We start from the raw sequence: 12,877 nt of genomic DNA on the forward strand, positions 1-12,877 counted from the left end.
AAGACTGAACCACAGTTAAATTATACAACTGTTTCTAATTTGAACTCCTTCACTCTGGAATAAAGTTCAGCAAACATGCAGTTAATCACGTCTTTTTAAAGGTTCTTTCAGCTTTCGTAATGTTCTCGCATTTACACTCAATGAAGTTGTTATTTTGTCACTGTACATTATTGTGTGAATGTTTATGAAGCATTCACACTATCGAGACCCATTTTTCTTCTGTATGTTTTTCAGCATCTTTCTCTTTCCACAATTTTTGTGCTACTTCAACAAATCATACATCAAAATGTTCAGCTCTTTCAGGACAATCATGCTATAACTTTTGGTATTAGTGCAATTTTAGCTTTTTGAAAGATTTAGCCTTTTCTGCCACTTTTTTCTCATAGAAAATGAATTGAGCTCATTTTACATCCTTCAAATCTTTAGATCTGTTCACAACCTTTTGCTGCTCCTTTCACATTTTGTTCTGATTCAGCTTCTTTCAGCTTCCTTGTGCAAATTTTAACTTTTTTCATCTGCTTTCAGCTAATTTCAGCTGATTTTTCAGCTGTTTTGTGCTCCTTTCAAATTATTTCTGCTAACTACAATATTTTTGAGCTTTTTCTAACTTCTTTCTGCTAATTTCAGCTCGTTATGCTCCTTTTAGCTTATTTCTGAAAGTTTCTGCTTTTTCTGCTATTTCAGCTATATTTAGTTGTTTTTATGCTCATTTTAGCTTTTTCAACTATTCCACATTTATTTGCACTAATTTTAACTTTTGTTCAGCCTAAATCAGCAAAAATATGCTCTCTTCAGTTTCTTCTGCTAATTTAAGCTTCTTTCTGCTATTTTAGCTACATTCAGCTGGGTTTTTTTAATTTGCTAATTTTAGCTGTTTTCAGATAATTACCACTTTTTGTGCTCATTTCTGCTTCTTTCAGCCTAAATAGGCAAACATGTTCTTTTTGCTTTTTTCTGCTAATTTAAGCTTGCTTTGCCTTTTCAACTAGCTTTTTAGCTTTTTGTTGTTGTTGTAAATTTCTGCTTTTTCAGATAAATTCAAGATTGTCATGGTAATTTCTGCTACTTTCAGCCTAATTAACTTGTTTATGCTAATTTCAACTTGTTATGTTCCTTTCAGCCTATTTCAGCTAGTTTCAGTCATTTCAGCTACTTAGCTGTTTATATGCTAACTTTTGCTTTTACAGCTAATTCCAACTTTTTTAGCTCATTTCAGCTCCTACTTCCGTCTGGTAGTTCAAGCTTCTTTCTGCATTTGCAGCTAATTTTCAGCATTTTTTTGTTGTTGCTAATTTTAACTTTTGTAGCTAATTTCCTAATTTTTGTGCTAATTTCTGCTTATTTAAACGTAATTCAGCAAATGTGCATTCTTTCTGCTTTCTTCTGCTAACATAGACTTATTCTTCCATTTCAGGTACATTTAAACTGTTTTACAGCAAGTTCTTCAGCGATAAGCATTCACACTGCATTTTTGCAGGAAATGCAATTTCTCTAGTTATTATTTAACAGACATGGTGCAGTTACACCTTGTTTCTTAGACATGTAGGCTCACAAGTTGCCTTTTTAAAAAGAAAAACAAATTATTTTTATTTAAATGTAACACAGCTGTTATCTTCTTTTTACTCTTTCTTCCAGGTGCCTCTCCATATCCCGGCGTCCAGCTTGATGAAGAGTTTTGCTGCAAACTAAAAGATGGCACCAGGATGAGGGCGCCAGATTACGCTCCAACGGAAATGTGAGAATTCCTGTAATTGTTGTTCACTAAACACAAAACATTGTTTAAATCATGCTCAACACATCCATCCTGTTTGCAGAAGTGGTTGTGTTTATTCCACATGTCTGTGTATTTCAGTGTATTGTTTCCTTCTTGGGTCTGCAGCAGCGGGTCAAAGGTGTTTGATAAGAATCATGGGTAATCCTGCTCCGACAGTTGCAGGAGGTAACACTGATACTGATTAGCAGTGCAGCTCTGAGCTTTAAAGCTTTGAAGTATCTTCTGACTGACGCTGGTGCAGATGTAAACCGAGCACCCCGAGTGTCCAAAGGCCACGTCTGGAGGCAGAGCTCCCCAAGTTATGAAGTTTTCTGAGTTACAGGACTCGATCCGACCCAAACTCTCTTCTTTGGTATCACTGCTGTCAGTCAATAATTCAGAAAGTCAGACATTTTTGTGCATGTGTGCAATCTTAATCGTATTCCCAGCATGGCATGTGGCTGTTCTTAATTTAAAATGATTGACAATGTGAAATTGCATTTATTTTGACAGCAAGACTCTGGACTTATGCTTTGTAACATTGCTTTATGAAAAGGTACAGTTAAGTGAAGTTATCAGCTTCACAAAAGGAGATGATTAGATCTGATGCACATAATATAACCCAGATTGAAGGTATCTGTCAGAGCCAAGACTCTTTTTGTTCTTTCCATCTCAGTTCAGGTGATCTATTAAGTAAAATACAGTAGATGCTCTTGTTTGAATGCTTGACATTCTTATGGCTGAGAGGCCTTCCTGGAGTTTGAATGTGAGACAAACTCCCGTTGATATCAATTGGAACGTGATGAGCTCAGAGTCAACAGAGGGAAATCTCCTCATAGAGGTCTGCAGTTGACCTCAGGTGTGCTCCGAGCCCAGGTTATGACTCCACTGACCCTCATCCCAAAGGCGGGACATAAGAATGATGAAAACCACATGAATTTCCAGCTGGTGTCACTTAACTTGTACCAGCCCTTAACTTCATCTGGAATGCTGTCCAGCGCCTGTTTATAAGACCCGTCGGTTCCGATGCATGGCAGAGGAATTTAGCGGATGCTCTGCGGAGAGTGGGCGCACAATAAAAGGATGCTCGTCGTTTCCCATCCTGCCACTCTTTACTCCACCAGAAGAATTAAAAACGGTTCTGCATAATCTTTCCTATTCAAATATGCCCCACTCTCTGTGACCCTCAACATGTGGAGCCGTGCTATTTATTCTCATTACGCAGAAGACAGGAAGTGTGGTATAAGTTGTGCAATCATACAATGTGTCCCCTTCCTGCATGGTGATATACATAAGAGCTGTGATCCTGCACAGCTGGAAGGAAAACCACCTGGATGATCACCCTCTACATTCATCAAGGTGTGAGCTGCGTGGCCCTCTTAAACTGGGTCGGACTACACACACAGATGTGGAGGTGGAGTTTTCAGACCCAACTGTGATGATACAAGGGAGTCCTAGTGGCCACATTAATGCCTGTTACAGATGGATTGCAATCAGTGTCATGCTGTGCACATAATTGAAAACGGCAGCGGCAGACCTCTGTTTCTAATCTCCAACAAAATGAAAGATAGGGGGGCACTGTGTTCACATTAAGGCTCAGAGTCCTCCATGGGTTAGAGATGCTGACAGCTTGTCAAAAGGCTTATGGAACAGGGTTTTTTTAAGAGTACAGTTGGCTAGGATGATGGTTTAGAGGTGGAGCAGATCTGATTTATTGGAGATGAAAGGACCACCAGTCCTGTTCTCTTCTGTGTTCAGAACACATCAACACAAACATAAAGTCTGCTGCTTCTGGCATCGGGGGTGTTCGTTCTCCATGCTAAAGGCTTGCAGCGTGTGATGATTGGTTAATTCTTTATTTATAGATATCAGACCATGCTGGACTGCTGGCAGGGTGAGCCACAGCAGCGGCCGACTTTCACTGAGCTGGTGGAGCGGCTCGGAGACCTGCTTCAGGCCAGCGTGCAACAGGTACAACAATTTCAGTTTATAACTACCAAATACTGAAACATAATACTTTGTATTCTTTCTTGATTAACTCATCTTTGTTTTATCACTTTAATAGTCATCAGTTTTTACAGAACTAGTCACAGACTCTGCATTCACTGAAGAAAAAATGTTGACAATCAGAGTTTCTGTAACACTCAACTCTGTATGGAATCACATCATCTGTCCCATTAAAGAAAGCACACTTCAGAACATATATTGAACATGTAGGACATAAGATATTTTGCTAACAAGCTAAACCAAACGCACACATACATTGACACAGGCAATTACTCGCTGCAGTAATGGTAGAATAAGGTGGAATTATGATAAAGTGCTGTAAGAATTGAAAGGTCGAATCTTTGAGGCATTTTTTTCACATTATAAAAAAATGTCTTGCAGACACTGCATATAACAAAGATGACAACAAGAGAACCCATCATGTCATCTCTGTTATATTTTAATACAAATTAGTCTATTATAACGGTCTAGTAAAAAAAAAGAAATCACAGCAGGAAGTCTGGGACTGCACCAACTTCATGATTCTGTCCTTGGATGTATTTAGCATCGTTGTAGCTTCTTTGGCTGCTCGCTACCACATTTGCATGCATTGTTTTGCGTAGCGACCCAAACTTCAGCTATAAATATAACTCTTTTGTTTTTATAGGAGGGCAAACACTACATACCCATCAACACAGCCCTGCTGGTGAAGGTGGGAGAGCCAAACGCAACCGCAGATATGAAGGAGACAAGCTCACGACCCGTTTCCCACCATGACTCGGGGGGCAACTGGTAAGCTCACAGATCATTACTGAATCAGACGCTTTATCCACCAAATGCTTCCAATTTTCTCTTATCACACCAATGACTTACTAAAGGCCCTGAATTCATTGAAGAGTTGCATATCACCTGTTGCCTTTCATGTCAGGGTTTCAAACAAATCTTATGATCAGAAATGATGGAATTGTAACCATTTAGTTTTAATCTTGAAAATGACATCATGCACAACCTCAGGCAATATTAGAATGTCTCACATGATATGTTAGCAGTGACAGGATGTGTTGTGGATGACTCTCAGCTACCACCACACCAAATTTTAGCTCAAAATCTGTAAAATTCAATGCGGTAAAGTCATTTTTGGTAAGCTGAGAGCTATTAGCTCTGGTGTCAGTTTTGAATTGGATCATCTTCAAAAGGTAACTAGAGAAATTTCATTAACCTACAAGAAGGAAGTGGAAAGAATTGAAATGAGCTAAAAAAATAAAAAAAAGTGGAATTAGCTGAAAAAGTTAAAATTTGCACAAGGAAGCTGAAAGAAGTTGAACCAGAACAAAATGTGAACGGAGCAGCAAAAGGTTGTAAACAGCTCTAAAGATTTGAAGGATGCTAAATGAACTCAGTTGGAAGAAAAAAATGGCAGAAAAGGCTAAATATTTCAAAAAGCTAAAGTTGCACCAATGCCAAAAGTCATAGCAGAAGGATTGTCCTGAAAGAGCTGAACATTTTGATTTATGATTTGTTGAAATAGCTTGAAGACTGCGGGACGAGAATTGTGCTGAAAAACGCATGGAAGAAAAATGTATCACAATAGTGTGAATGCTTCATAAACATTCACACTATTACCGTAGTTCTACTTTCTGGGAGTTTCAGTAAAATCCGTACTGTGGTAAATGAGATATTTTGCAAACAAACAAACTGGGTTGACTGTTTATAACTTATAAATGAGTCTTCGAGGCTCAATGTGATTTATCTGTATAAATACAGGTTGAATGAATGACATGTTTTTTAAGCAAAGATGTTGCCCTCAAATAATGTGCTGAGGTCAATGCTCAGCCACTACCACACCAAATGTTAGCCTAACATCTGTAAAATGAGTAATAGCCTTTTTTGTGTTTTCCGAGGTCAGGTAACGTTGGCCGCCATGTTGAAATGCGACAAGTCAAAAAGTTAAATGGTTGTAGATGTCAACCTAATCATTACTTTCTGACATTTTTATTGAAATCCATCCCCGGGTTCATGAGATATTTTGTTAACTAACATACAGAAATGACATTTGGCATTTACTCTTCCCTCTGGGTGAACTTGAAGACTTTTATCCCCTTTAAGCTTTTTTATTTATAACCATCATCAGCTCAAACTTGCATTCGTTTCATATTTTCTTTTACAATCGTATTTCTGCAGAGAGCTGCTAGCTTGGCTGGCTGCTCTTGGCTTTGTTGGCTCAGAACTGCTGTAACTTCTCTGTGAAACCTGCACTCAAAGCAAATAAATCACACACGTAAACTAATCCTCACAATGATGTGGACAAACCGATAAGACTCGATCATTTCTCCATTCTGTATTAAAAAAAATACCCAAAGCATTATTTTCCTGTTATTTAATTCAACAGGAGAATGTTTAAGTCAGACCTGAAGACAATGAGAACTGGGCCGGGCCTCGATAAGAAACGTACACACATTGCGGCTCCTGGGCTTTTAGCTGCTGTCAAGAATTTCCCCCATAAAACACGGAGCCCACGTCAAGATTTAAGCCCGCTTAAAATAATATTTGTGGAGCTCTTGGGTTTTCACAGGTCCTACAAGTGTGTTTATTGAGAAGGTGCTGAAAAGCAGCAGCTGAAGTTAAACTCAGCTCTAAGTGTTGAAATGCAAAGCAAACAGTGTGTGTTTCAAACTACAGCATCATTAATGCTGCACAAAGTTGATTTAGTAAAGTTCCTGCAGTTTGGTTGCTGAACTTGACTTTAACGTAATTTAAAAGAATCTTCAAACTGTAAGGATTGGAGTTATTTTTCTCTCTTTTCTTCTAGGAACATCAAGATCCGTCCAGCTAGTGTTAAAACATTTGACGAGATCACCATGGAGACCGGGACAAATGAAAACCACGAGGTGAGATATTCTGCCTCAAGTTGAAGCAGAAACAGACTACATGCTCCGCAGCTCAATGTGATCGTTCAGATCTTTGAAGAGGGGTTCTGTGAGAAGGTCATGAACAGTTAATGTCTTACCTGCTACAGATGGCTTTTTAAATTGCCTCAGTTTGGAGAAATAGAGTTGAATTCTGACCAGACTGATGAGCTGAAAGCTATGCACCAAAGTTGTTTTGCTGCAGTCATGAAACAACTCCAGTCTCACAACTTCTATATTACTCATTGATTTCAGTTTTTTTTTTTTTATATATATAATCCACTGTAGTCTTTGGACTAGCCGTTAGCCCATTAATCTAGTCAGAATTAAACTTTATTTCTCCAGACTGAAACCATTCAAAGAACTATCTACAACAGGTAAGATATTGAATGTTCATAATGTTTCCATGGTAGATTTTATTTTATTTTACAAAAGAGATGCTAATGAGGGTTTACCCAAAAGTTTCATCACAAAGTGTAAAATCCATCTGTTCTACCCGCTTCTTCCTTTCTGGGTTGCGGGGGTCACTGGTGCCCATATCCAGTCACTGTGTAAGAGGTGGGGGACACTCTGGACAGGTCCCCAGTCCATCACAGGGAGACAAACAACCATTCACTCTCTCACACACAGGGACAATTTAGAGTGACCAATCAGCCTACCGTGCATGTTTTTGTTCTGTGGGAGGAAATCGGAGTGCCCGGAGAAAACCCACGCATGCACGGAGAGAACATGCAATCTCCGCCCAGAAAGGCCCCCGTCTGGGATTCAGTCTGGCAACCTTCTCTCTGAGAGGTGGCTTGCAGCTCTACCAACTGCACCACTGTGCTGTCCACACAAGTATGATTCAACATGAAAAGGGTTCTCCTGAACCATATTAAATGATGCAGTTTGAAAGAGTTTAGGTTTCCAGATGCAAATCTGAAATGTGGGTCTGCACTCAGTGTAAACAAAGTACTTTGCCGAATCCATTAGAAGCTTATCTGCATACATTACTCAACAAATCTGAGCACAAATAAGTACAGATACACTAAAATGGTCGTAGTTCTCCAACCCAGAAGGTTGTATTGATGTTTTTATTGTTGTTCTATTTTCTGTCATTTCAGTTGTTTCTGTAGGTAAACACACACACACAGATGGCAGCCATTCACAAATTTTAAATTTAAAGACATATTGATAATGAGGGGAAAAAAAATCATATTTAGTTTATTACTTTGATTTTTATATTCACCTCTATTTGCAGATATTTGTTTGCCTTTGATTCCATAAATGCCACATAAAAAGGGGCAAAAACAATTTTATTATTTATCTATTTGGTCCTCCTCAGGGTCAGTCAGACAGCGGGATGGGCCTTTCCTCTGACAACATGAAGACGCTGATGCGGTTCGAATCATTGGCAGGGCGACCTCTGAGCATCATAGCACTGGCGTAAGTACACGGCATCTCCACCTTTTCCAAAAAACAGCCATGCAAATAACAAATCAATACAAGCACACCGAAGATGAAACTGCACAAGTACCTGATTAAACACCCACCCACTGTGCAGGAATGTAGAGGCTATAACTGCCTTACAAATGCACAAGATTTCTTCAACCTTTAAAAGAAGTGAGCTGCTTGTTGTGGTCTTCTCTTTTGCCCGAGCGTGAGGCACAAAGGGGAAGTGGAAGGGAACAATGCTTGATGGTGACGAGCTTAAGAGCAGAAAACAAAAGCAAAGTGAGGTTTGGCTTTTATTAAGGAGAAAACACTAAAACTCTGTTTTCACCAAGAACATCCTGAATGAGAAACCTCCCAGTCTGATAGGCAGCACAAACAAAAAAAAAGTCCAAAGGATGACGTAAAAAGACGTTTTTACTCAGCAATCCTGGGGATTCTTTACGACTTTAAGATGTGGACTTTGAAAACACATAAAGCTGTTGGAAAGGGGGGAAATGTGAGACAGTGTGTTCTTAATTTAGGGTTTTTCGATGAAAATGCCCAAACTGACGCAGATTTCTGTAAATCTTACAGTTATGGGTGGTTCAGCAGTGAGCCTTATGTATGAAAACAGACCCGTTCACTGATATTGTGCCTTATAGTCCAAAAATACGGTACACCAGTGAAGTCTCAAAGCTAAAATCACTTAATTTATAAAAAGCAGCAAAATAATGTTAGAGTCTCAATAAAGCTGCAAAGAAAATAATCTAAACTTGAGAAAACAACATTTAAATCCTCATAAATTACCAAGACTGAACATATCTCTAGGTCTCATAGGTCTCTCTTGAAAATAAGTTCTCGTGGTTCAATGAGACTACCTGTATAAATAAAGGGTACATGAAAAATATATATATAAATGACTACATGAGGGGAAAAAAACATATGAGGCATGCTTTTCTGAGAAATGCTCTCACAGTGTCTTTTAGCTTTCAAATCTGATCGTCGAGGGCTCCTTACAGACCCGTTTGTCCCATCAAGGCCTCAGCTCAGCACAAAAAAATCAACTCAAGCATCCAGAGAATGATCTATGTTTCGAGGGGAGCACTTTCTCGCTGAGCAGCCACTCAATCACTGCCACTTTTTAAACTTAAAAGGTTTACAAGGACCTCCCCTGCTGCAGTGGCTCTGAACAGCCGCCCGCCTCATGCTCCTCCTGCCTCACTTTTATCAGGAGCTTTTTTAATTAACCCTACAGCCAATATTGTTTTGCACTAAAAATAACAAATGGATGATCTTTTAAGTATTTTATCTCAAAGAGACTTAACTTGTTTTCCAGTGTGTGCCTCCGCTCTTTTGTGCGTTCCCGTTTGCCAGGTAGTTTATTAATCAGGAAAACATTCCAGTATGGCCGCTTTTCTTCCTGCTGGGAACTGACCCTTCACGCTCAGGGGACAAACTCGGGAAACCCATAGCAACGTCCGAGACAATAAGACTCAGTTACTCATATTCTGAGACTCAAACGAGGCAGAAAAGCTCCGGATGATTGATTGTGTTTAAGGGCAGTCCTTAAAAGTGAGTATATTAGAACAGGCCGCTGTGGTGAGAGCTTAGAAAAAACACCTGTCTTGAATTTTATGCACAATACATTATGTTGTATGGCTTGTTTAGCCATCATTGTTGGAGAAACAACAATTTTAAGCTTTCTGAGTTTGTGTAACATAAGTCTTTCTCTTCAGAGCTCCTGTGTTTTCATTTTTGACCAAGATAAGCAAACTGATCCTCTTTCCACACTGGAAAACAATAGCCACACAAACATCTGGACAACTTTACATTAAGTGAACACATAAAAATGACAAATAAATAAATCAACTGTAGGCACCTAATAGTGTGAATGCTTATGAAGCTCGTCCCGCAGTTTTCAAGCTGTTTCAACAAATCATATATCAAAACGTTTGGCTCGTTCAGGAAAAGGCTACTATGACTTTTGGTATTGGTGCAACTTTAGATTTTTTAAATATTTAGACTTTTCTGCTTCATTTTTTCTCATAGGAAATGAATTGAGCTTCTTCAAATCTTTAGATCTGTTTAGAACCTTTTACAGCTCCTTTCACATTTTGTTCTGGTTCAGCTTCTTCCAGCTTGTACAAATTTAAACATTTTTTTCAGCTACTTTCAGCTAATTTCAGATTATTCCTACTAACTACAATATTTTTGTGCTTCTTCTGTTATTTCTTCTAATTTCAGCTTGTTATGCTCCTTTCAACTTATTTATGCAAGTTTCATCCTTTTTTTTTTTTGCTATTTCAGCTACTATTTAGCTGTTTATGCTAATTTAAGCTTTTTCAGCTAATTCCACATTTTTTGCACTCACTTCAACTTTTATGACCCTAATTCAGCAAAAATGTATTCACTCCATTTACTTCTTGTAATTTCTGCTTCTTTCAGAATTTTTAGCTGCTTTTCAGCAGTTTTTTGTTGTTGCTAATTTCAGCTTTTTTCAAATAAATTCTACTTTTATGTGCTCATTTATGCTTCTTTCAGCCTAATTGGGCAAACACATCTGCTTTCTTCTGCTAATTTAAGCTTGTTCTAACTTTTTAGCTACTGTTTTGTGCATTTTTTTAGCTAACTTCGGCTGTTTTTAGATAAAATCTAGTTTGCTTGGTAATTCCTGCCACTCTCCACCTAACTTATTTCAGCTTGTTATGCTCCTTTCAGCTTTTTACAGCTAGTTACAGCTTTATCTGCTATGTCAGCTACTGTTTAACTGATTTTCATTCAAATTGTAGCTTTTTCTGCTAATTCCACATTTTGTAGCTCATTTCAACTCTTTCCACTTCTTTCCGTTAAGCCTCTTTCTGCCTTTTCAGCTGTTGTTTGCTTATTTCAGCTAATGTTAGCTAATTTCCTATTTTTTGTGCTAATTTCTGCTTATTTAAACCTAATTCAGCATATATGCGTTCTTTTTGCTTTCTTATGCTAACTTAGGCTTGTTCTTTCATTTCAGCATGTTTTTAGCTAATTTCAGCTGCTTTTCAGCAAGTTCTTTTGCAATAAACATTCACACTGCATTTTTGCAGGAAATGCAATTTCTGTAGTTATTATTAATAAGAAGTTACAGTTCTTTAGAAAAAATTATACTGTCTTGTTTCTTGGCGAATAATGATCAATTTTTTTTTTGCGCTCCAGTCTCAGCTTACCTGCATTGTTAAAAAAAATTAAACTCTCTATGAGTGTTTGTAAATACAAATTTTGTTTAGGCACATTGTTATTTAGGTAAACAGTAACATTTACTTGAGTAAATTAAAGTACAAATTTATTTTACCAATTATTGAGAATGTCTCTGTGTAAGAAGAGTGGTTTATAATTGCTTTGTAAAACATTTCCAAATACATGAATAACATTCATGGAATGTAAAAAATTATTTGTAAAAGCATCCTTATAGTAAAGTGTTGTAAACTGCTGCACAGGTCTGGTGATTAGTCAGTACACCACCTTTAAACTTTTATAAATAGAAAAAAGTATACCAGGGTGATGGATATTAAAGTCTGAGCTCAAGTTATTTGAGCAAAATATAAAAATTCAATAAATCAAAGCAAACTCCTTATCTCAAAGAAGCTTAAGCTTGAAAATATTTTAATTTTATATTTAAAAAATCCTATTTAAAATGTTTTAAATTATTGATTTACTAAGCATGAGCTAAAAGACAAAAGACAGAATCCCTTCTGTTGTTTCACCTGCATGTTTTGGATTTTTAGTTTCTTTCACAATACCCCATGAAATGTTTTTATCTTTTTTTTAATGCGTTTCTAGGATGAAGGCTGTGAGCAAGAGTAAGGAGTCCGTCCTGAACGATGTGGAGAAGGAGAAGTTCTCGCCTGCAGTTCCTCCGTTAGACTTCAGTCTGGACGACTCGGCCCTGGACGACAGTCTGGAATGTCACAGCCCTCCACCTGACTACAACTACGTGGTGCGCTACTCCACCCCTCCTGTGTGAACCCACCATCTTAAAGAAACTGAGTTTCCTCCTCCAGAATATTCTGTAGCATTGTTCAAGAGGAAAACATGAGATTCCTTCTTTAAGTCCTGAAAAATGACTCAAATCCACTGCATCTACCAGTTTCCAGAGCATCTACTGCGTGACAAAAAAAAAAAAAACCTGTGGACTGTTGATTCTTTTCCAGTTTATAAATGCTACTGGTTTGCTCCACCTTCACTGTGTTACAGCTGAAAACAGCCTCAGGTATTTCTCTAACATACTGTGAAACGAACAATGTTCATTCCAAACTTCAGCTCCAAGAAGAAGAGTTACACCCATAAAGAATTGCTCAAACTAATGTGACAATTTTCTTTGAAAGGGTAATTTTGTAGGAAATCGGTGGCAGAGTCCATCCATGTGAAGGTGCACGTTTGCTCAGAGCGCAAGTGGATTTGCTTCAGACCAGTACTTGTGTGATTTCATGAACAATTAGCCCGACAAACTCAGGTTGATTCAGCGGGTGGGAAGTGTTGAAGCTCTCCAGGGTTTTTAAACTCATGCGTGAATGCAGGAAACAGGGTTCAGATTTACCACTACAGCTTGACCATGAAGTTTTTTATTTTATTTCAAAATTCCTCCTGGCAATTTAGTGGTCAAGAAATGTTATTTTATTTGTTTTTATTTGTTTGGGCGAACCTGAGGAGCAATTAAAAACATATTTTTTCAGTTAAAAACAGATGCAGTCTCACAATAGAAGCAGTTTTTTTAAAGGAAGCATGACGTGCATATTATATATCCTGTTCACACAACCATTTATTAATTCACTTACTCCTGTTTAAA

At 38.0% G+C, this 12,877-nt stretch overlaps 1 protein-coding gene across 1 annotated transcript in view; it reads left to right on the forward strand.

Moving 5' to 3' along the window:
• The window catches only part of kdrl (kinase insert domain receptor like), a 60,696-nt gene extending 48,641 nt beyond the window's left edge, over positions 1-12,055 (forward strand). Inside the window, exons 25-30 of the mRNA XM_037675763.1 lie at positions 1,636-1,735; positions 3,619-3,724; positions 4,407-4,531; positions 6,549-6,627; positions 7,970-8,070; positions 11,872-12,055. Coding sequence (XP_037531691.1) covers positions 1,636-1,735; positions 3,619-3,724; positions 4,407-4,531; positions 6,549-6,627; positions 7,970-8,070; positions 11,872-12,055 — 695 coding nt within the window. The remainder of the gene's footprint in view (positions 1-1,635; positions 1,736-3,618; positions 3,725-4,406; positions 4,532-6,548; positions 6,628-7,969; positions 8,071-11,871) is intronic.
• The last annotated feature ends 822 nt before the right edge of the window (positions 12,056-12,877 follow it).

Source organism: Nematolebias whitei, chromosome 4, assembly GCF_014905685.2.
Source record: "Nematolebias whitei isolate Nwh7 chromosome 4, NemWhi1, whole genome shotgun sequence".
In the NCBI taxonomy this organism is placed as follows: domain Eukaryota; kingdom Metazoa; phylum Chordata; class Actinopteri; order Cyprinodontiformes; family Rivulidae; genus Nematolebias; species Nematolebias whitei.